This window comes from Giraffa tippelskirchi, chromosome 3 (assembly GCF_054371585.1).
Source record: "Giraffa tippelskirchi isolate mGirTip1 chromosome 3, T2T-mGirTip1v1.2.pri, whole genome shotgun sequence".
Taxonomy (NCBI): Eukaryota; Metazoa; Chordata; class Mammalia; order Artiodactyla; family Giraffidae; genus Giraffa; species Giraffa tippelskirchi.
Genome location: NC_137277.1, coordinates 21,948,943 through 21,973,376, shown reverse-complemented (window position 1 = coordinate 21,973,376; position 24,434 = coordinate 21,948,943). Strand labels below are relative to the sequence as shown.

Genomic DNA, 24,434 nt, shown 5'->3' with positions numbered 1-24,434 from the left:
CCCAAGCTGCCTTCGGGGCCTGCCTTGCTGTGCTCAGAGCTCTGGAGACACTGTGGAAGGAGACAGGCCTGTCCTTAGGAAGCCCTTGGTCTAGGGGCCTCACAGCCTGTCAGGGACCTGTGTAGAGGGGGGGAGGGAGAGAGGGAGAGACTGCCTCAGCCTTCAGGGAGTCCCCAGCCGGAGAGAGAGAGCTCAGCTCTCTCACCTCAGCTCTCTGAGAGTCCCTAGCCCTTGGGAAGCCAGAGCTTGAGTCTGGGTCATTTAGTGGCAGAGTGCTGTCTTTAGTGACCACTGATGACCTTCACAGCAAGAGTGGCAGTTGGCCTGGGGGACTTGGGTCAGGGGCTCGCTCATTGCAATCTAAGAACTCAGGATTGGGATGGAACCTGGGAGGCTGGCCTGTTTTTCTTCCACCTCCAGGAAGAACTGTCCCTGTCCCACCCCTAACGTCACTTCTGTGGGCGGGAGGCACGGGGGACAGGCAGGTGACAGGGCACCGAGATGCTCCTGATTGAGAGGATGGTGTGTGACAGGCCTTGAGGGTCCTTAGAAACCAGTTTTAACCCCCTCACACTAGACATCAAGGTCCAGAGAGGGCAGTGCCCTTGCCCAGGGTCACTCAACAAATAAGTGGCAGATCAGGGGACAGTAATGAGGACTCCTATCACTTCATGGCAAATAAATGGGGAAAAAAATGGAAACTGACATTTGATTTTATTGGGCTCCAAAATCACTCTGGATGGTGACTGCAGCCATGAAATTAAAAGACACTTGCTCCTTGGAAGAAAAGTATGACAAACCTAGACAGTGTATTGAAAAGCAGAGACATCACTTTGTGGACAAAGATCTGTGTAGTCAAAGCTATGGTTTTTCCAGGAGTCATGCACAGACGTGAGACTTGGGCCGTAAAGAAGGCTGAACACTCAAGAACTGATGCTTTCAAACTGTGGTGCTGGAGAAGATTCTTGCCAGTCCCTTGGACTCGGAGATCAAACCAATCAATCCTAAAGGAAATCAATCCTGAATATTCATTGGGAGGACTGATGCTGAAGCTGAAGCTCCACTACTTTGGCCACCTGATGCAAAGAGCCAACTCAGTGGAAAAACCCTGATGCTGGGAAAGATTGAAGACAGGAGGAGAAGGGGGCAACAGAGGATGAGATGGTTGGATGGCATTGCCGACTCAATGGACATGAATTTGAGCATAGTGGGGATAGTGAAGGACAGGGAAGCCTGGCACGCTGCAGTCCATGGAGTCACAGAGTAGGACACGACTTGACAACTGAACAGCAGTATGGGCTCCCACCTCTCAGCCAGAGCTCTTTCCTGGATCTCTGAAGCCCTTGAAGAAGTGTGAAGCACCGAGGCCTGGGGGAGGTCTAGGGAGTTGGCAGTAGAGGCTGTGTTTGAGGAGGGTTAGCAGGCTAACCAGGATGCTCCAGGATGAAATGCCTGTGTGGGTCAAGTCTCTTCTGTGGGGATCCACCTGCAATTTCTACTTCAGCCATCAGGTGGCGCCAGCTTCTCACTTATGTCACAGTCTGGCCTAGGTTGGAGTGGGACAGAGGTTCTCTTCCTCTAGCAAATATTTTCTAACACTTCCCATCAGGTTTCTTTATGAACTAGACAGAAATTTAATATAACATACCAAACACATGCTTTAAAAAAATCACCATGCTGTCACACTGTCCTGTAAAGGAAAGCTCCTGGAGTTGGTCATGGATAGGGAAGCCTGGTGTGCTGCAGTCCATGGGGTGGCAGAGTTGGACATGACTGAGCAACTGAACTGAACTGACCTAAACTGTGAGTTTCAATATGTCAATGCACGGGCACAATTGCCAGACAATAGGACACAGTCCTACATTTGCTTCTATTTTTAACAAATATTTGGATCTAAAAGAAAAAGGTCAGAAGTTATTCTGTATAGGAAGCCCAGGAAAGTTAAAGAGTATGGGTGTATGTTGAAAAAAAGCAGATAAAGAATAATATAACCATGTGAAAAAAAAAACAAACCCAAACTAAACCTTTAATATTTTGTATGTAAAACAGTCAAGTTTTGGGCTCAGGTTATTATAAAGAGGTTTTTCACTATGTAAATGTCAGTGGGACATTCTAAAGGTGTGTGTGACAATTCTTTATTGTGGAGGGACACTGACATTCCTAGCCCCTGCTCACCAAATGCCAGCGGAAATCCTCCTCCTTGTGATGACTAAGTCAGTGACCCCCAAACATGCAGAACGTCCACCTTGGGATAGTAACTTTGCTGCTGGGAACCTCTGGGGCCTGAGGATGCTCTGGATGGTTCACAGTACATCACCGTAGAGCAGTTTTCATCCACGGCACAAGTGACATTTTGCACTGGGAATTATTTGTCATGAGGGGACATCAGTGTCTCCAGACATTGCCGAATATCCCCTGGGGGGCAAAATCGCCCCCAATTGAGAACCACTGCTGTGGAGTTTGGTCATCAACGACTGACATGTGCTTTGCCTGCGGGAATGCAAGACTCAGACATTTAACCAGGCCTGGAGCAGGGCTTAGACAGCTTCCTGAAAGAGATGCCCCACCCCACCCCCCGCACCTAAATCTCTAAGGGGATGAGTTAGCTAGGTGGGATGCAGAGGTAATAAAAAGCTTCTGGGCTCAGACATTATCCCCAGCTCTGTGTTTTAACCATTTTGGGCTTTGGTTGAAGCGGTAAAAGAGGTAAGGCTGATAAAAAGGAACGCATTTGAATCAGTTCTAATGAGGTGGATGAACCTAGAGCCTATTATTATACACAGTGAAGAGAAAAACAAATATATATTAACGCATATATATGGAATCTAGGAGGATGGTACCAATGAAATTATTTACAGGGCAGCAATGGAAACACAGAGGACAGACTTACAGACACAACTGGGGGGAAGAGGAAGGAGAGGGTGGGATGTATAGAGAGAGTAACATGGAAACTTAATTACCATCTGTAAAATAGAGAGCCGATGGGAGTTTGCTATATGACTCAGGGAACTCAAACTGGGCTCTGTAACAACCTAGGGGGTGGGATGGGGAGGAAGGTGGGAGGGAGATTCAAGAGAGAGAGGACGTGTATACCCTTGGCTGATTCATGTTGATGTTTGGCAGAAACCAATGCCATTCTGTAAAGCAATCATCCTTCCATTAAAAAAATAAATTTAAAATAAAGAGGTGAGGGTGTAGAGGCTGGGACAGAATCAGGACAAGGCTAGTTTAGGAGTGGGACTGGATCCTGAGGGCGCCGGCAGTGAAGGGTTTGAAGCCAGTGAGTGAAGTGTTCAGATTAAAATCACAGGGGCTGGAGCAGAGGCTGAGGGATGGCATACACCAGGCCATCGGTGACGGCTGATCCTGGGCAGCTTCTAAACAGGTGACGAGGGAATGAAATGCTTAGGTGGAAAAACAAGAGGATCAGATGCTTGATGGGATGTGGAAGGCGGGCAGAGGACAGGCTATGGCAAGAGTGGATGGAGGTGGCTGGGGTAGCTGGGGGCCCCAGCAACTGAGGCGAGAGCTAAGGAAGTTGAGATGCCATCTGAGTTACTGGTGACCCCCTCTACCCACCTCATTCCACTCCTGCTACACCAGTCTCTTCTTGGGCCCCCAACACTTTCAGCTTATTCCTACCTCAGGACTTTTGCTCTTGCCATTTCCTCCAACGTGAATGCTCTTCCTGGAGAGACTTCCGGCTAGACCATTGCTAGTTCCTCTCCCTGACACTCCTCAGGGGTGTCACACTCTCTCCCTTGACTCTTACACTGGCTGGTAGTACAGTCTATGTTTACTGTCTGCCTTCTCCACCAGAATGTAAGCTTTGAGAGGGCAAGTTTTGCACGTGGATCTGCTAATACAACAGCCACTTGTCACAGATGACAGCCAAATCTGAGATACGTGGGTGGTCCAAATTGAGAAGGGTTTCAAGCGCAGAACACACACCAGACTTAGTACAAAATGAAACACGTAAAGCGTCTCTGAGATATTTTTTTTTATACTCATGATGTGTTTGAAATAATATTTTAGATGTATTGGGTTAAACAAAATATATTACGAAAATGAATTTCACCTGTTTCCTTTCATTTTCTAATGTGACTAATGGAAAACTTGGAATGATATAGGTGGCTCACATCCTCTTTCTGCAGAACAGTGCCTGGCATATAGTATGTTCTCAAAAGTATTTGTTGAATGAATATACATGGGAAACAGTTGGACATTCATGTCTGAGTCTGTGCAGAAGGGTCTGGGAGGCAGACACAGAACTCACCCTGGGCAGAGAGATGGCAGCACACTCTGTGAGCGTGGATAAGTGTTTGGGCCTGGAGAACACCTTCAACACAAGTTTGCGTGCGTGTGTGCTAAGTCACGTCAGTCGTGTCCAACTCCATGCAACCCTATGGACTATAGCCCGCCAGGCTCCTCTTTCCATGGGATTCTCCAGGCAAGAATACTGAAGTAGGTTGCCATGCCCTCCTCCAGGGGATCTTCTCAATCCAGGGATTGATCCCACATCTCTTATGTCTACTGCATTGGCAGCCCTGTTGTTTACCATTAGCGCCACCTGGGAAGCCCCCCAGCACAAGTTTACCAAGCACCTACTATGGGCCTGCGAGTAGGAGAGAGCTATGCATCCAACAGAAGTGCTGCCTTGGGGCCTTAGCTCTGGTTTTGTGGGTTTGGTTTGTCTGTCCAGGAAGGCATCCATTTTCTTCCCAAGTGAGACCAAAAGGTAGGTAGGAGTTAGCTAGGGGGAGGGGGCGTGGCAGAGAGGGAGGCTGCTCCAGGCAAAGGAACAGTAAGTTGAAACATTTAGAAGCAAATCTGGGTATCGTGCTCGGTAGGAACAGAAAATTTACATCAGTTTGGAGCATGGAAACTTTGGAGGAGCTGAGGTGAAGGGGCTGGAGAAGACCTGATGCAACAGGGCCGGACATGGGGGATTCAGAAGCCTCGTTCAGGTGCTTGACTTACCCTGAGGACAGGGGAGCCCCAAAGAGTAAGCAGGGGTACCTGTTTAGAAAGACTCTTCCCTCTGCTTGTGTGCAGTCCAGGCAGGAAAGCTGAGGAAGAGGCATGAAGGAATGGAGGATAGAGAGGGAATGATCAGGGACATAGAACAAAATTGTGCAGAGTGGGGCCCTGGCAGCCTGCTTAGCAGAGTGTGGTGAATTCCCAGAGGTGTGGTTAGATGGCGACCCCTGGATTTTTCACTTAGGGGTGTGTGTGTGTATGTTGACTGCTCAGTAGTGTCCCACTCTTTGCGACCCCACGGACTGTAGATTGCCAGACTCTTCTGTCCATGGGATTCTCCAGGCAAGAATACTGGAGTGGGTTGCTATTCTCTTCTCCAGGGAATCTTCTTGATCCGGGGATTGAACCCAGGTCTCCTGCATTCCAGGCAGATTCTTTACCGTCTCAGCCACCAGAGAAGCCCTTCACTTTGGTGCTGGCTGCTTAGGGAGAGCATCCCCACGGGGGCGGTGAAGGAGGAAGCTGATGGGGGCAGAGGAGAGACAGGAATGAACAGGAGGCAGCCCTGTAGACAGTTCCTTGTGTTTCCAGAGGGTGGGAGTGAGGGAAGAAGCCAAGGAAGAAAATCCAGGGCCTGCGTGTCATCTCCTGGGGCAGGGGATCCTGCCAACAGTGGGTGATTAGACACTTCTCCCTCTGAGATGGTGGGGTCCGGCCTCTGGCCTCACCGCCCGCCTCAGGCAGTTCTAGATGGCCAGGTCCTGACGGATGGTGGCCAGTGACGCCTTGCTGCGGCCACTGCTGCCCTCGCTGTCACCCGCCGGCGCCCCGTGCGCATAAGCGGGCGGGGCGTAGGGGTCGGTGCCCGAGCGCCGCGTGGGCAGGGCGGGCGGCGGCTGGAGCAGCTGCCGTGCCTCCTCCTGCGCACGGTTGCAGCGGTTGTCGCGCTCGGCGGCCTGGAGACAGCGGCCAGCGCGCGGGCGGCCCTTCCAGAGCAGGTGGCCCAGCTCGGCCACGCTGAGCAGCGCCGAGAGCAGCCCCACCGCGAAGTAGAAGACCACGAAGACAGTCTTCTCGGTGGGCCGGCTCACGAAGCAGTCCACGGTGTGCGGGCACGGGGGACCGGCGCACACGAAGTGCGGGGCCACGCGGAAGCCATAGAGCAGCGTCTGGCACGCCAGGAAGGCCAGCTCGGCCAGCAGGCGCAGCGCCACGCTCAGCAGGTAGCAGCGGCGCGCGCGGCGGTCCCCCGGGCGCCCCGGGGCCCCCGCCCCGCAGTCTGCGCCGCCCGGCTCCTTGCTGGCCCGGTGCACCGAGTAGATGACGAAGAGCACCGGGGGCGCCGACAGCAGCAGGATGTGGAAGAGCCAGAAGCGGTAGTGGGAGACGGGGAAGGCGCGGTCGTAGCAGGTCTGGCGACAGCCTGGCTGCAGTGTGTTACACACAAACTCCTCTTGCTCATCTTCGAACACGGCGCCGCCCACCGTGGCCAGCACCAGGATGCGGAAGATCAGCATGACCACCAGCCACAGGCGGCCCACGAGCGGCGACTGCAGCTGCACGGCGTCCAGCAGCGAGCCGAGGAACGCCCACTCCCCCATGGCGCTGGAGATGGACGCGGGGCGGTCAGTCAGAGGCCGAAGGATCAGGGTCCCAGCCCTCCGCGCCCATCTGGGTGGGATCAGCTGGACCACCTCTAACTTCAAGGTGAGCCAGGGGATCAGCCAGACCTGGCTTTAGCAGGGACTTTGAGGGAACAAAGGGCTTAGCTTAGGGGGGCTCAGGTGAGTCTCAACTTTGGGCGCTGGGGAGGAGCTCTGCCCCGGTGCTCTGGTCAGACACCCATGGGACAGCTGGGTTGGATCCTGCGCTCCTCTGAGTCCAGGTTGGAGGGAAAGGACCTCGGAGATGAGCCCTGCCGGCCCCTGACTACATGTGTGGAAGCAGAAACCCAGCAGCGCCCTCGTGTGCTCCAGGATGCTTTCTGTGGGCAAGAGTGGTGTCCTGAACCCAAGGCTCTGACCCAATTTGGTACTTCTGGGTGAAGTGGAGCCAGCAGACCCAGAAGGGTTCACCTTCTTTCTCCACTCACCATTTCTCTTGCCTCCCTCCTTTTTTTTTTTTTTTTACTGCAGTGAACTCCTCTCAGAATTGGGGAGCGGACACAAAGGGAAGGAACCCCACTTCCATCAGGACCCACTGTCCTAGGTGTCCCCTACCATCTGTGCAGTGGGAATGCTGGCCCACCTCCTCTCATCTCCTCCCTGGTGTCCCCCTGCTTCCAGCTTCTCGTATCTCCCGAGAGACCCCCCAACACCGCCCTCACAGGTCCCACAGGCCCCCAGACCCTCACCCGTAACCACTCACCCTGCAGCTGGCGCTGGGATGTTAAAGCCGAGTGAAGAACCTTGGGAGATGGTTGGGACCTGTTCCTCCTGGTCCCTCTTTCATTTTCCCTTTTGGATTTGGCCAGGATGTATGACAAGACAGGATGGCTGAGAGGGGCTAGTGCTCCCCCTTCTCTTAAAGTGACAGGGTGACCCTGTTGACTGGCTCCACCCCTGGGAACAGACCCAGGGCCACGCCCCTTGCTGGACTCTGCCAGCCCTCCCTTCCCATCCCTTACCCCCCACCCCCACCCCCACCCCCACCCCAGGGCTGAGTCCCCGACTGGAAATGAGGAAAGGGGTTACCCAGAGCTACATCCCTGTTGAAGGAAGCCCATCTCCAACAGACTCTCCTAACTGGAAGGCCTAGATCCACTATCAAGTGACTGTCCCCCCGAAGGCAGTCTTCAGGGCTGGTGCGGGGTTTGATGCTGGTGTTGATGGCACTGGTATTTTAAGCAGCAGCAGACACCTGCTAACTCTCCTTCAAGCTCTGACATTACAAGTCACTTAGCTCTTCTGGGCCAGAGTCTCCTGGCTTGTCAGCTGAGGAGCCTGGGCCAGCTGACCCCCAAGTTCCCTTCCAGCTCTGCATCTTAACGCTAAGGTCCCAACCATGTCACCAAAAACAAAAAAGCCCAAGCCCAGAAAAATTTCCCTTTTGGAAAAAGCATTAGGGTATCAAGGGTGTCTGGCCTTGGGACTTGAATAAAAGCTTTTGCTTCCTTCCTGCTTTTCTGTAACTTCCAGATTTACTATAATGAGCATGTCATTTTATAATGTGAAAAGTAAATAGAAAGGTTTCTTTTCCCTCACAAGGCTCTGAACTGAGTCACCTTCTACTGCTCTAGGTAGCTGGAGAAGCTGTTCCATAGAGAAGGGCAGTTGGGATGACCAAGGGTCATCTGAGCTGCCAGGGAGGGGACACTCCCAGGTTAAGTGCTCATTTGTCCTCTCTGCCTTTCCAGGAGTCTGGACACACACCATTCTCCTCCTTCACCTGTGCGGTTGCTCTGGGTCAGGCCCCAGGCCCCACTCATCGTAAGAATTAGCTCATTTCATCCTCCTGACAAGGATGGGAAGCTGAGACTCGGAGGGTCTAAGGCACAGTCACGCAGCAAGAAAGAGAGGGTCCTGGCCTCACAGGTTTGGAGCCCACGTTCTGAAGCTTATGGTGGAACTGTCCCGGTTCCAGCCTGCCTGGATTTCCCAGGGCCTGACAGTCCCTAGGGCTTTATGTGGGGCTGGTGGCAGCCATGCCAGGACTCACCTCTTCGGTGACATTTTCTCTCCTCTCCGGCCAGGGGGGCCTGTCTGGTTTTCCATGTGCTGATGGGGACCCCTGGCCCGATTTCAAGAAGGGGTGGGAAATGTGTCCTTCACCCACACTGGCTCCCGCCCAGCCCTGCCTGGAAAAACCCTAGGTTAATGCTTGGGAGTGCTGGGGTTCCCTAGGGACTGGGCCTGGGTGGGGAGACACCGGTCTGGATCAAGTCCAAAGGAAAGCACACGCTAGGGCCCATTCCAAAAACAGGATGTGGGCTGGGGGCCCCTGCGACCTCCCCATTCCCTACCTCCACCTGCTCCTGGCAAAGCTGCTCCCTGACCCTTGACTCCTGCCCCCAGCCATGGGGGCCCAGGGACACACCTCATCGCCCCTGGAATAGTCCCTGCCCTGACCTCATGGCCACTGCTGGGTCAGCCCACCAGCCCAGCCTGGAAAAATCCTCATCAGAGCAGACGCATCTGCCTGTGGAGAGTGGAAAGTGGCAGAGGTGGAGTGTGGGCAAGGGGGCAGCCATGGAGCCGTGGTTCCCCTGCACTGTCCCAGGCCCTTGATACCGCAGGGCCAGACAGAGGAGACTCAGCAATCTCTGGGGCCCACCCTCCTTCCCAGATAGTGCCAGTCTGGGAGGAGGTGTCACTGATGCTGCCCAGAGCTGGCGGCACTTGGCCCCATTCTTGGCCCAACTTGCGGTCTGGGGCTGGGCTCAGACTGGTTCACACTTGGTCTCCATCCCAGACACCTCACCCTGGTCCGTTGGACTGTGGAACCACTTCCCATGTTCATCACACATGATGTCCATCACACATGAACACACATAGGTAGGCACACACATGTTGGTAAATTAATACCCATGACATCAGCAACCCACAACTATATTTTCTCTCCACTGTGTCCCTCTAACATTTAAAAAAATCTTTACATAAATGCTGCCTTTTAGTAAGGCCTTTCTTAGCTGCTCTAACTGGAATTTAACCCCTGACTTCCCATCTACTTTCTGAGCTTTATTTCCCTTGCACTGACCACTTCATAACATATTTCATATTTTTCTTATTTATTCTGTGTGGCATCTGTCTCCTTCATTAGCATGGAATCTCCAGGAGGGCAGAAATTTTTGGTGCTTTATATACTGTCCTGCCCTCAATGCCTAGACAGTTCCTGGCACTTTAGCAGAAGATCTGTGTGGTGGCAGAATGAGTGAATTGGGGTGGAATGGTTTTAGAGGGTGCAGATCTTCTCTGCCTCAAGACAATGACGCTGCTGGGTCCCACGCCTCCGTTGTTCCCTCCGATCTCCTCCAGGGCTTGTGATCACTTAAGTGAATATTCAGTCTGAGATGGGCAATCAGAATGTCCAGTCTTGGGAAGAAATGAAAACTCCGAAATCGGTTAATGGTGAAAATCTGCCCCAGCTCAAACAGAGCAGGAAGGAAGAGTGGATGAGAGGCACGGGGCATGGCCGCTTCTCCTTGATTACTCCCTTCAAGTCCGCTGCAGCCCCTCCCTCGCAGAGCTGCGCAGTTTCTGAGCCGGTCCCCAGGCTGGTCTGAAAATCCTCCAGACCAGATGATGTTCTGGTCACTGGTCGCTCCAGCTCTCTCCCTCCTCCTCTCTGTCCTCAGCCTTTGGTTCCCCATAGACCCCTCAGGGTCTGCGATTTATCACCAGCTGGGACCTGCTTCCCTGTCCAGCCTTACTTCCTCCCTTAGCTCTATAATTATTTAAGATGAGGTTCGGCTGTAAGAGCAAAAATACTAAACAGTGGTTCAAACCAGAGGGAAGCTTGTTTCTCACATAAAAGGAGGGCGCGGGCTGTTCAGCACTGGCAGAGAAGCTCTGCGCCCCAAAGTCCTAAGTAGGGGGCAGTCGGCTCCTTCTAAACCCCTCCTGGGGTGTAGCCCCCTCCTGCAGGATTCACAGAAGCTATCAATCATGTTCCAGGCAGCGGAGGGAGAAAGCGATGAAGGTGTGAAACAGCCAGCCGCGAGAACATCTCTCTAAAAAGTCCCGAGAAGCTGCCACGTGACCCACCTGCTCGCATATCATTGGCCTTCCCTGCGCAAGGAAGCCTGGGAAATGGAATCTTGATTCTGAGTGGCCTTGCGTGGAAGAAGCGAGAAGGTAGCCCTCACTGTCAGAAGTCCACTTCTAGTATTCACCTTCCGCACTGAGATGGGAAGTCAGGCAGATTCGGCTTCCCTCAGGTCTGCCCGCACCAGCTGCTCCCTGAGGAAGGAGGAGGCCGCCTCAGTCTTCCTTGTCACCTTGTCCTCAGGTCCTACCGAACCAGTGCACCTTCATTCACGTGCCTCTGCCAGGCCCTTGTTCTCGTCCTTGGGCAGAAGAGTCGCTATTGCCACCTGGAGGTCCCACCTGGTCTCTTTCCCCATGCACACATTTCTAGGTTGTAAGTGTGGCAGCTTTGTTCAGTAAGGACGGTAACTGGGCCTGAGGGTGGTTGGGCCCTGCAGGCAGCCTCATCTGAGAGACAAAGAGGCTTGGGAGTCCTTGTCTTTTCCTCCAAAGCCTAGAGTGAAAGATAGAGGAGAGAAACTTCTTTGGGACTGAGGTGGGGAAGGGGACAGGTTTGTTGTCAAGAGGCGTCTTTCCAAGTCCCATTTCCCTCCTCGGAGCTCTGAATAGCTGATATTTATAACTGGTCCGTAAGCAGCTACAATCGCTGCTGGTGGACCTGTGACCTTCTCTCAATCACCCCGGGGCAGAAGCGGGATCAGGTTGACTCCAGATCAGCTGATGGGCAGACCGAAGTAACTCCCTCCCTGAAAGCGATACTCCTGGGTGCAAAGGAGTGCTGCCCACCAGGCCCTGGAAAAGAACAGAAAGACTAGAAGCAGAAGACAAAGTCACTTATGGATTCGGCTTCCTTTCCTCCAGGTAAAATATCTTTTGCATTCATGGGGATGTACTGGGGCCACCTTGAGGCCATTGAAGATACTGTCTTACTCAAACAAATCTGATTCCAGAAATTAACTGAGGAAAAATGTAAGGGGGAGGGTAAAATGATACAACTGCCTTGAAAAGTTCGGCAGGTTCTTAGAAAGGCAAAGGTTTATTAAACAAATGACCAACAATCCCACTTCTAGGTATCTACCCAAGAGACATGAAAAAATATGCCTATAAACAAGGTTTGTATTCTCATGTTCATAACAGTTTTATTTATAATGCGCCCAAACTGGAAACAACCCAAATGTCCGTCAACAGGTGAATGGATAACCAGATCCATACAATGGAATGTGTGTGTGTGTGTGTGTGTGTGTGTGTGTGTGTTAGTCGCTCAGTTGTTTCCGACTTTTTGCGACCCCATGGACTACAGCCCACCAGGCTCCTCTGTCCATGGAATTCTCCAGGCAGAAATACTGGAGTGGGTTGCCATTCCGTTCTCCAGGGGATTGTCCAGACCCAGGGTCTATCCCTGGGTCTCCTGCATTGCAGGCAGATTCCTTATCGTTTGAGTCACCAGAGAAGTCCTACAATGGAATAATATTCAGCAATTGAAAAAAAGAATGACTACTTGATACCTAAATATGGTTAAATTTCAAAAACATGATGTCAAATGAAAGGTCGGACAGAAAAGCATACATACATATACATATATATATGTATATGAAGTTAAAACCATAGAATAGGTAAAATTAACCTATAATGGTAGAAATCAGATCAGTGTTGGGGGTCAGGGTTGAAGAGACACTTAAGAATTTTGGGGAGTGATGGAAAAGTTTTATATCTTGATTGTGATGGTGGGTGTGCAGGAGTATACATTTTTCAAAAGTCATCAATATGTGTACTTACAGTGAGTGCATTTTATGTATGTAAATTATACCTCAATAAAGTTGATTTGGCAACCCATTCCAGTGTTCTTGCCTGGAGAATCCCAGGGACGGGGAAGCCTGGTGGGCTGCCATCTATGGGGTCGCACAGAGTCAGACATGACTGAAGTGACTTAGCAGCAGCAGCAGCAGCAAAGTTGATTTAAAAAGAAAAAAGGAGTGTTGGTTTGTGTTGAAATTCTTTTGCAGGAATGATGAGAGTGATTAAGACTTGTTTAAAGTCATTTTTACACCTCTCTCTCCAACTCTTTTGGCAACTCTCTTTTCTCTTCCTCTCCCTTCACCCTCTTGTCCCTCCACAATCCACTTTGGTCATCCTTCCCCTCTTAACAACTGCCTCTTTCCCATTCTTTATGAAATACAGCTAATTGGCTTGTTCCTACCAATCTGAGTTTGATGTCTGAAGGACGCTTTTGTGCACAAAATCAATATCCTTGGGTTTGAATTTATTCAGTTTATTAAAACAAAAATATTCTGACTTTTTCCTTTTTAAGTCTTCAACTTATACACTTTGCTATTTTAGTTATACAGGTAATATAATTTGAGTATAAAATAAGAATAATCATTTTCACTTGCTCTTTCATATTCAGTTATAATTTTTAAGTTAAATTTGCATAATGGACACTAATAATAAACCTGATTAAATTTCCAAACACTTCCAATGCCTGATGGGACTGAAAACTCTAGCAAATAATTATCTTCTGATGCATTAAAATGACTTCTGTAAACCTAACAAACCAAATGTACAAATGTACAAATTCAAGTTCTTTTCAATTTTACAGTAGTGTTGACAAACTTAATCAAATCTGTTAAACTTTTGAGAACTCCCTGGGAGTCCAGTGGTTAGGACTCTGCACTTTCATGGCCAAGGGTGCAGGTTCAATCCCTGGTGGGGGAATTGAGATCCTGCAAGTTGTGTGGCATGCCTCTCCCAAAGTTAAAATTAAAATATCATCTAAAAATATGTTACATATTTAAATTGAAATTACAGGGCTAATCTATCAGATTTCTTTACTTAAATTCTTTTAAACATTAGGAACATTAAAAATATGTAATACAGGGACTTCCCTGGTGGTTCAGTGGTTGGGACTTTGTGCTTCCAGTGTGGGAGGGCCACGTTTGATCCCAGGTTGGGGAACTAAGATCCCACATGCCGCTTGTGGTGCAGCCTAAAAATAAGTGAATGAATAAATAAGTCTTTAAAAAAATATGTAACACAAACACATTCTGAATGATTACAAAATGTTCCTAAATTTAACACAAAATCATAAATACTGTAAGTTTGATTGCTTCATCATTTCTATAGTTCTATCTTTACCTTCAAGTTTGTATGTAGAGTCATTTACCCAACTCAGAACGGTTTAATCATGTAAGGTGGACTGAAATTTTTTTTTAAAAACTGAAGTATAGTTCTTTTTTTATGATGTTATGTTAATTTCTGCTGTACAGCAAAGTGATTCAGTTATACATACATATGCATTTTTTAATATTCTTTTCCATTTATCACAGGGTATTGAATGTAGCTGCCTGTGCTACACAGCAGGACCTGTTGTTTATCTAATCTATATATAATAGCTTACATTTGCTGACCCCAACCTCCTCCTCTATCTCTCCTCCTGCCCCTTCCCCCTTGGCAACCATAAGTCTGTTCTCTATGTCCGTGAGTCTATTTCTGTTTCTATTTTGTGGATAGGTTCGTTTTTAGATTCCACATATAAGTGATATCATGGTATTTGTCTTTCTGACTTACTTCACTGACTTACTGACAATCTTTAGCTGCATCCATGTTGCTGCAAATGGCATTATTTTGTTCCTGTTATGGCTGAGTAGAATTCCATTGTATATATGTACCACATCTTCTGTATCCATTCATCTGTCAATGGACATTCAGTTTTTTTCCATGTCTTGGTTATTGTGAATACTGCTGCTATGAATATAGGGGTGCATGTATCTTTTTGAATTAGAGTTTTGTCTAGATATATGCCCAGGAGTGGGATTGCTGGATCATATAGTAGCTCTATTTTTAGTTTTCTGAGTAATCTCCATACTGTTCTCCATACTGGCTGCACCAGCTTACACCCCACCAACAGTGTAGGAGGGTTCCTACACTGATTTCTTAGTTAATGTGGCATCTGCCAGAGCTCTTCTCTACGATGTAGCTCTCCAAACTTTTTGCTTTGGAATTTATTAAAGGTATGTGTTTGTGTTCTCACTTTTAGCCTTTTCATGTTCATTGCTTCATGTTTTTTGTTTAGCAAAGACCATTACAAATCACATAATTTAAATATGTACCCTGGAATTCTGTAACCATACAGGTGGTGATGCAATTATTTCTCCATCCAATTCAGATTTCTCTGTTCCATCCAGCAAGAGAAGATACAATTGTGGTTTCCATGGAGATTCTTGAAGGCGGGATCGATAGTTTTCCCATCATGCTAGTGCTTAGTCTCTTAGTTGTGTCTGATTCTTTGCAACCCCATGCACTATAGCCCTCCAGGCTCCTCTGTCCATGGGGTTTCCCAGGCAGGAATACTGGAGCGGGTTGCCATTTCCCCATGGTGCATTGCAAATCTCTCTCCAATAACCGCAATGTATGTTCTGGAATGGGCTTCCCTGATAGCTCAGTTGATAAAGAATCCACCTGCAATGCAGGAGACCCCAGTTCTATTCCTGGGTTGGGAAGACCTGCTGGAGAAGGGATAGGCTACCTGCTCCAATATACTTGGGTTTCCCTTGTGGCTCAGCTAGTAAAGAATCTGCCTGCAATGCAGGAGACCTGGGTTTGAACCCTGGGTTGGGAAGATCCTCTGGAGAAGGGAAAGGCTACGCACTTCAGTATTCTGGCCTAGAGAATTCCATGGACTGTATAGTCCATGAGGTCGCAAAGAGTCGGACATGACTGAGCGATTTTCACTTTCACATGTTCTGGAATGCAAAAGTAGAAAGTTGAGAGATACTTTGGAGTAACAGGCAAGGTTGGCCTTGGAGTACAGAATGAAGCAGGGCAAAGACTAACAGAGTTATGCCAAGAGAACACACTGGTCATAGCAAACATCCTCTTCCAACAACACAAGAGACAACTCTACACATGGACATCACCAGATGGTCAATACTGAAATCAGATTGATTATATTCTTTGCAGCCAAAGATGGAGAAGCTCTATACAGTCAGTAAAAACAAGGCTGGGAGCTGACTGTGGCTCAGATCATGAACTCCTTATTGCCAAATTCAGACTTAAACTGAAGAAGGTAGGGAAAACCACTAGGCCATTCAGGTATGACCTAAATCATATCCCTTATGATTGTACAGTGGAAGTGACAAATAGATTCAAGGAATTCGATCTGATAGACAAGAGTGCTTATGGACGGAGGTTTGTGACATTGTACAGGAGGCGGTGATCAAGACCATCCCCAAGAAAAAGAAATGCAAAAAGGCAAAATGGTTGTCTGAGGAGGCCTTACAAATAGCTGAGAAAAGAAGAGAGGCTAAAGGCAAAGGAGAAAAGGAAAGATATATCCATCTGAATGCAGAGTTCCAAAGACTAGCAAGGAGAGAGAAAAGAAAGCCTTCCTCAGTGATCAATACAAAGAAATGAGGAAAATAATAGAATGGGAAAGACTAGAGATTTCTTCAAGAAAATTAGAGATATGAAGGGAACATTTCATGCAAAGATGGGCACAACAAAGGACAGAAACAGAAGCAGAAGATAGTAAGAGGTGGCAAGAATACACAGAACTGTACAAAAAAGATCTTCATGACCCAGATAACCACGATGGTGTGATCACTCACCTAGAGCCAGACATCCTGGAAGGTGAAGTCAAGTGGGGCTTAGGAAGCATCACTATGAACAAAGCTAGTGGAAGGGATGGAATTCCAGTTGAGCTATTTCAAATCCTAAAAGATGATGCTGTGAAAGTGTTGCACTCAACATGCCAGCAAATTTGGAAAACTTAGCAGTGGGCATGGGACTGGAAAAGGTCAGTTTTCATTCCAATCTCAAAGAAAGGCAATACCAAAGAATGCTCAAATTACCACATAATTGCACTCATCTCACATGCTAGCAAAGTAATGCTCAAAATTCTCCAAGCCAGGCTTCAACAGTATGTGAACCCGGAACTTCCAGATGTTCAAGCTGGATTTAAAAAAGGCAGAGGAACCAGAGATCAAATTGCCAACATTCATTGGATCATCGAGAAGGCAAGAGAGTTCCAGAAAAACATCTACTTCTGCTTTGTTGACTACGCTAAAGCCTTTGACTGTGCGGATCACAACAAACTGTGGAAAATTCTTAAAGAGATGGGAATGCCAGACCACCTTACCTGCCTCCTGAGAAATCTGTATGTGCAGGTCAAGAAGCAACAGTTAGAACCAGCCATGAAACAACAGACTGGTTCCAAATTGGGAAAAGAGTACATCAAAGAGGTATATTGTCACTCTGCTTATTTAACTTACATGCGGAGTACATCGAGTGAAATGCTGGGCTGGATGAAGCACAAGTTGGAATCAATATTGCTGGGAGAAATACCAGTAACCTCAGATATGCAGATGACACCACCCTTATGGCAGAAAGCGAAGAAGAACTAAAGAGCCTCTTAAAAGTGAAAGAGGAGAGTGAAAAAGTTGGCTTAAAACTCAACATTCAAAAAGCTGAGATCATGGCATCCGGTCCCATCACTTCATGGCAAATAGATGGGGAAACAATGGAAACAGTGACAGACTTTATTTTCTTAGGCACCAAAATCACTGCAGATGGTGACTGCAGCCAAGAAATTAAAAGACGCTTGTTCCTTGAAAGAAAAACTATGACCAATCTAGACAGCATATTAAAAAGCAGAGACATTACTTTGCCAACAAAGGTCCATCTAGTCAAAGCTATGGTTTTTCCAGTAGCCATGTATGGATGTGAGAATTGGACCATAAAGATGAAGAAAGCTGAGCACTGAAGAATTGATGCTTTTGAACTGTGGTGTTGGAGAAGACTCTTGAGAGTCCCTTGGACTTCAAGGAGATCAAACCACTCAGTCCTAAAGGAAATCAATCATGATATTCGTTGGAGGGATTGATGCTGAAGCTGAAGTTTCAATACTTTGGCCACCTGATGCAAAGAACTGACTCCTTGGAAAAGACCCTGATGCTGGGGAAGATTGAAGGCAGGAGGAGAAGGGGACGACAGAGGATGAGATAGTTGGGTGGCACCATCGACTTGATGGACATGAGTTTGAGCAAGCTCTGGGAGTTGGTGAGGGACAGGGAAGCCTGGCATGCTGCAGTCCCTGGGGTCACAAAGAGTTGGACACGACTGAGCGACTGAACTGAATTGAACTTCCATGCTTCCAGAGAGCATGTATTGAAAGTAAAGAATTCCTCCCATTCACTTTTTAAATTAACACTGTGATTTTCCACAATTATGAAGGACCTGTACTCTGTCAGAAGGGAGTTTTGTGCACTATACAAAATGTTATTACCAAAAGCTGCAGCCCAGGCAAAGGATGTACTAGTCTGTCTTGTGGCCACTGTTTCAGACCTTGGGAAGCTACTCTAGCTACTCTAGAGGTTCAGTATGGACCATGACTGCTGAGCACAAGACAGTGGGCTCACCCTTGTCTGTTCATCCTCCTGTGTCATAGCTTTCAGCAGGTCTCTAAGTTCTCTGTCCATACACTCGCCTCCAGGTTATAGTTGTAGCCATCACAGCAAAACAAAGATGAATATATGTGGACAAAGAGCTTCAGGGTCTTTGTAAATCTTGCTATGTATTGCATCAGTAAAAGTAATTCTGGTCCCCCACCACTTTGGTAACTATAAGTTTGTTTTCTACATCCATGACTCTATTTCTGTTTTGCAGATAAGTTCATTTGCTCCTTTTTTTTTTTTTTTAAGATTCCATATGTAAGTGATATCATATGGTATTTGTCTTTCTCTTTGGGCTTACTTCACTTCCTATGATAATCTTTAGGTCCATCCATATTGCTGCAAATGGCATTATTTTGCTCTTTTCTTATTACTGTGTAGTATTCCAATGTATATATGTACATCTTCTTAATCCATCCCTCTGTTGATGGACATTTAGGTTGCTTCCATGTCCTGGCTATTGTAAATAATGCTGCAGTGATGTGTGTATCTTTCTGAATTATGATTTTCTCCAGATAGATGCCCAGGAGTGGGATAGCTGGGTCATATGGTAGCTTTATTTTTAGTTTTTCAAGAACCTTTTATTCTGTTCTCTTTAGTGGCTGCACTAATTTACATTTCCACTAACAGTGTATGAGGGTTTCCCTTTTCTCCATAGTCTCTCCAGAGTTTATTATTTGTAGACCTTCTTGTTTTTTTTAAAGCAGTTGTTAACATTTAATCCATCTCTTACCACATGGCTTCAGGCTACTAGGACACATGCCCTACTCACATCCTTAACCTTCCCAGCTCTTCTGCTGAAGATTTTGGCCTTCACCACGACAGGCTGCTTTGGGATCTTTCCCTTGCTCAGAACTTTGTATTTAGTAGCCTGGCTGCACCGCATTGACGACAGGAGCAGCTCCTCTTGTTCTTGGCAGCGTTTATACCCATGTCTGTTCACTGACCATAGTCCACAGTTTATCAAGGTTGACAGCTGGGCAGAAGTTCTGGTTCCTCTTTTTTGTTTTTTGGCTGCACAGTACGTGGGGTCTCAGTTCCCCAACCAGGGATCCAACCCATACTCCCTGCACTGGATGCTCGGAGTCCCAACCACTGGATCACCCTCAACTCCAGGGAAGTTCTGCTCTAGCTCCTTGTTAAGTGGTAATGCCTCATACCAGCTTGCCCAGAGTATCCTGGGTGCTATCTGTTGGAGTTGAGCCTGTGGTGATGAATGCCTCCAGCGTTATCCCAGCCTCCTGGGTGCTCCCGGTGTTTGCTGATGCAGCCGAGGCTGTGGCTCACGTGGCCCCTACGTTTCCAGGTCTTCCTTAGTCTGATGGCTGTAGATTTTTTTAAAAATTTATTTAGTCGGTTGCACTTGGTCTTAGTTGTGGCACGTGGGATCTAGATCCTCAAGCAGGGATCGAACTCGGGCCCCCTGCAATGGGAGCATGCCTGCCGAGTCTTAGCCACTGGACCACCAGGGAAGTCCTGGCTGTAGATTTTTTGATGATGACTATTCTGACCAGTGTGATGCCTCATTGTAGCTTTTGTTTTAGTTTGGCTGTGCCAGGTCTTCACTGTGGCATGCAGGATCTTTAGTCTTGGCATAATGTGCTCTTAGTTAGGGCCTGTGGACTCTAATTCCTTGACCAAGGATGGATAATAGGTCCCTTGAATTGGGAGCATGGAGTTTTAACCACTGGACCATGAGGGAAGTCCCCTGCATTGTAGATTAAAAAAAAAAAAATTTGCCCTTTTTAAAAAAAAAAAATAAATTTTAATTTATTTTTGGCTGTGCTGGGTCTTGGTTGCTGTGATCGGATCTTCTCTAGTTGCAGAGAGTGGGGGCTACTCTCTAGGTGTGGTGTGCAGGCTTCTCATTGAGGTGGCTTCTCTTGTTGCAGAGCGTGGGCTCTAGAGCACTCGGACTTCAGTAGCTGCGGCACTTGGGTTCAGCAGTCGTGGCTCCCGGGCTCTAGAGCACAGGCTCAGTAGTTGTAGCCCGCGGGCTTAGTTGCTCCTTGGTGTGCAGGATCTTCCTAGATGAGGGATGGAAACTGTCTTCTGCATTGGCAGGTGCACTCTTCACTGCTGAGCCACCAGGGAAGCCCCTCATTGTAGTTGGTTTGTTTTTTTTTTGAAAGTTTCAGACTAGTTATTAATCAGTGTAAACCCGAACACAATACACTAACATGGTTTTGTGCATTTAGAGGGGAAGTATTTCCTGGTTAGGTGGAAAATTGTGTGAATGGCTTCTGGAAGACCTTCATTCTAAGCAGCTTTATAGTGAAATGTATTTACAAGTCTGGACCTTCTTTCTTCAGTTTGCTGTAATCTACACTCACAGAGTAGAACTTGTACTGATCATTAGGTCCCAGCTGGTTCCAGGGGTCTGGGTTATTCTTTCTGTCCAAACTGACAACGGGATTGAACAATGCAAGGCACATGACATACAATGCTGTTCTGGTAACTCCTGGTCCAATAAATATGAAGAGGGGGATCAAGCTAGAATACTTCTTGGCCTGACCAATGATCTAGTGGAGCATGGTTTCAACAGAGGCCTTGAGTCCAAACGGAGAAAAAACTAAACTGCAAGGCCTGGGATTAAGCAGTCATCCCTCGTTGGTTTTTTTTTTTTTTTCATTGTTGTTTTTATTTGCATTTCTTTTCATGTCCGTGTGATCTTCTCTGCAGCATTCAGAACCAAGACTGCCACATCCACTATCCTAGGTGGCCTTCAGTTCTTTCAATACCAAAATGGACTTTGGAGCTTGTATAGTCAGGATTCTCCAGAAAAACAGAACCAGTAGGATGTATATATATTTATGTAAGAGGAGATTTATTATAGGAACTGGCTCACGTAATTATGGAGGCTAAGTCTCACAATCTGCCATTTGCAAACTGGAGAATCAGGAAAGCTGGGGTGTAATTCAATTTGAGTCCCACGGCCGGAGAACCAGGAGTATGGAGGTCTGAGGGCAGAAAACAGACACCTCAGCTTAGAGCGGACTCACCACACCCCTGCAATTTTTGTTCTTTTCAGTGGAGTGGTTGATCCCACCTGCATTGGTGGGAATCGTCTTAACTCAGTCTACTGATTCAGATGCTAATCTTTTCCAGAGACACCCTCACAGAACACATTCAGAAGTTCTGTTTTACCAGCTATCTGGGCATGCCTTAACCCAGTCAAGTTGACCATACAGCTAACCATCCCAGAGTTTTCAATACAGCCTGCAGACATCCTGCTGAGATTTACAAGGGTGCAGCTCCTGAATGAAAGAGAAAAAGCCCTGAGGGCAATTCAATTCCTGGAGCGCTAACAGTTCAGCATCATATTAGAACCAGAACCCATACATTACTTGTGCATGCGCAAGTCACTCAGTCACAGCCAACCCCATGAACTGTAGCCCGCCAGGCTCCTCTATCCATGAAGTTTCCCACCCAAGAATACTGGAGTGGGTTGCCATTTCCTACTCCAAGGTATCTTTCTGACCTAGGGATCGAACCCACATCTCTTACATCTGCATTCGCAGGCGGATGCTTTACCACTGAGCAACCTGGGAGTTCACATTATTTTCAGAAGCAGAGAAAAATACATAAAGTTACTTTCATTTTGAAAGATAACACGTAATATTTACTATTTCTGTCAACTATAGGAAGATACAAAGAAGAAAACAAAAATCACTCAAATCTCATTATCCAAAGAAAAGCAACTGACATTTTGCTGCAACTTACAAGAAGGCCTTTCAATGCACATTGCATTGGTTCTCCATCATGATTAGGTAGAGTGCTTGTCAAAACAAGTGCTTTTAAAAAGTCAGTAGTTCTGGGGTGGACCTGGTAAGAAATTGTTTTTTAAATAATTTTATTTAAATATATTTTATTTTCCTCGGTCAGGAATATCCCCGGAGGAGGGCATAGGTAACCCACTCCAGTATCCTTGCCTGGCGAATCCCATGGACAGAGGAGCCTGGTGGGCTAGGCCATAGGGTTGCAGAGTTAGACATGACTGAATCAACTTGGCATGCACGCACTTATATATCCAAGCAATGTTTCATATGTGTAGGAAATCACTATATTCTCTAAAGGGTTTAAGTGTGTATAAACACTACGTTTATTAGAAGTAGAATTTTCATCTCCTAAAATATCAGCAGCTTAAGGAATGAGGAGTCAAGGACTGAATTCACTTGGAGTCTTTTTAGTTAGCAAGTGCATTAATGATCAGGAGAGAACTTCTGGTTTCTGAAGGGAAACATTTCTGATATTTTTTCTTTCCAAAGGTTTATATGCCTTTCTCCCACTCTCCCATGATTTATTTTGTAACCAAATGCATACACACCACACAGGGATTTCACCTTTGATTTGCAACTTGCTTTCTTCACTTAGCAATGTCCTAAATATCTTTTCAAGTCAAAAATAACCTGCATAACCTTTTTTTAAATCTTTTGGTTGTGTGCCAAGTGGGATCTTAGTTCCTTGACCAGGGATCGAACCTATGCCCCCTGCACTGGAATGAGTTTATTTATTTATTTATTTTTAAATTGCCCTGGGTCTTTGCTGCTGTGCTGGCTTTCTCTAATTGCAGCGAGTGGGGGTTATTTTCATTGTGGTGGATGTGCTTCTCATTCCAGTGGCTACTGCTGTTGCAGAGCATGAGCTCTAGGTACTCAGGCTTCAGCAGTTGCAGCATATGGACTCAGTAGTTGCTGCATGTGGGCCTTAGAATACAAGGGCTTCAGTAGTTGCGGTGTGTGGGCTCGGTAGTTGCAGTTCGAGGGCTCTAGAGCTCAGGCTCAGTAGTTCTGGCGCATGGGCTTTGTTGCTCCACGGCATGTGGAATCTTCCCAGACCAGGGATGGAACCCGAATCCCCTGCATTGGCAGGCGGATTCTTATCCACTATGCCACCACGTAAGTCCTCAAGAGTCTTAACCACTGGACTTCCAGGGAAGTCCCCGCATGATTGTTCTTAGCACTTGGTATTCCTCATTGCACCATAATTTGTTTTACCAGCTGTCTCTTGTTGGACATTTAGGTTACTTTCAGTTTTATTATTATAGAAACTTTAACAGGCACCTTTGTATGTAACTTTTTTGTGTGTGATATTATAGATTTACATGTAATTGTGAAAAATAAAGATCGATTGTACACTTTGCCTCCGTGTGTATATGTGCTCAGTGGTGTCTGCCTCTTTGCTATCCCATGGACTGTAGCCTGTCAGGCTCCTCTGTCCGTGGAATTTTCTAGACAAGAATACTGGTATGGGTTGCCATTTCCTACTCCAGGGGATCTTCCCGACCCAGGGATTGAACACTTTGCCTACTTTCCCCCCATGGAAGCATTTTGTAAAATTATGTTGTAACCAAGACATTGATATTTCTTGTGTTATTTGAACTCTCCTTTGTATTTACATCAATTTTTGCACATGTCCCATTCTCCTAAATTTCTTAAGGTGAGAACTGCTGGGACAAAGAGCTTGACCTTTTTGTCCAGTTCAGTTCAGTCACTCAGTCGTGTCCGACTCTTTGTGACCCCATGAACCGCAGCATGCCAGGCCTCCCTGTCCATCACCAACTCTTGGAGTTCACCCAAACCCATGTCCATTGAGTCAGTGATGCCATCCAGCCATCTCATCCTGTCATCCCCTTCTTCTCCTGCCCTCAGTCTTTCCCAGCATCAGGGTCTTTTCAAATGAGTCAGCTCTTTGCATCAGGTGGCCAAAGTATTGGAGTTTCAGCTTCAACATCAGTCCTTTCAGTGAACACCCAGGACTGATCTCCTTTGTCCAGGTTCTGATAAAAGGGCTCATTTTCCATTCTTTGTCAACACCACCCTTGGGGATGTGTTTAGGATGGCTATCCCTCTGTAACTCAAGACTTTCCTTCTAGTACTTCTTTAAAAAAGAATTATGGCTGTACTGGGTCTTCATTGCTACTCTTGGGTTTTCTCTATTTGAGGCAAGTAGGAACTCATTGCAGTAGCTTCTATTTGTGGAGCACAAGCTCTAAGTGGGTGGGCTTCATAGTTGTGGTGCAGGGGCTTAGTTGCTCCGTGGCATATGGGATCTTCCTGGACCAGGGACTGAACTCAGGTCCCCTGCACTGGCAGGTAGATTTTTTAACCACTGGACTACCAGGGAATTCCCTTTATAGTTTTTTTTTGATACTTAATAGTCTATTTGAGGAATTTCCCTGGTGATCCAGTGGTTGATTCTCAGTTCCCAATGCAGGGAGCAGGGGTTTGATCCCTGGTTAGAGAACTAGGATCCTGCATAATGTGTACAATGTGGGTGGGGGAGGGGGGGAAAAAGGTCTATT

The 24,434-nt window shown here is 47.2% G+C and overlaps 1 protein-coding gene, 1 long non-coding RNA gene and 2 pseudogenes across 2 annotated transcripts; 1 reads left to right on the top strand and 3 right to left on the bottom strand.

The window, feature by feature from the left end:
* Positions 1-697: 697 nt before the first annotated feature.
* GJD3 (gap junction protein delta 3) lies at positions 698-7,447 on the bottom strand. The gene is made up of 2 exons (XM_081582123.1): positions 7,348-7,447; positions 698-6,585 (listed from the first exon to the last, which is right to left on the bottom strand). The coding sequence occupies exon 2, from the start codon at positions 6,579-6,581 to the stop codon at positions 5,727-5,729; it is 855 nt and encodes a 284-aa protein (XP_081438249.1). The 5' UTR covers positions 6,582-6,585; positions 7,348-7,447; the 3' UTR covers positions 698-5,726.
* Positions 5,875-12,518, top strand: LOC145542705 (uncharacterized). Its single transcript, XR_014080078.1, has 3 exons — positions 5,875-6,061; positions 6,403-6,687; positions 10,593-12,518. It is a non-coding gene; the product is annotated as an uncharacterized LOC145542705 (long non-coding RNA).
* A 6,354-nt stretch (positions 12,519-18,872) lies between these two features.
* LOC145540385 (large ribosomal subunit protein uL15 pseudogene) lies at positions 18,873-19,726 on the bottom strand (annotated as a pseudogene).
* Positions 19,727-20,415: 689 nt separating this feature from the next.
* On the bottom strand, positions 20,416-20,664 carry LOC145540384 (cytochrome c oxidase subunit FA4 pseudogene; annotated as a pseudogene).
* Positions 20,665-24,434: the final 3,770 nt, after the last annotated feature.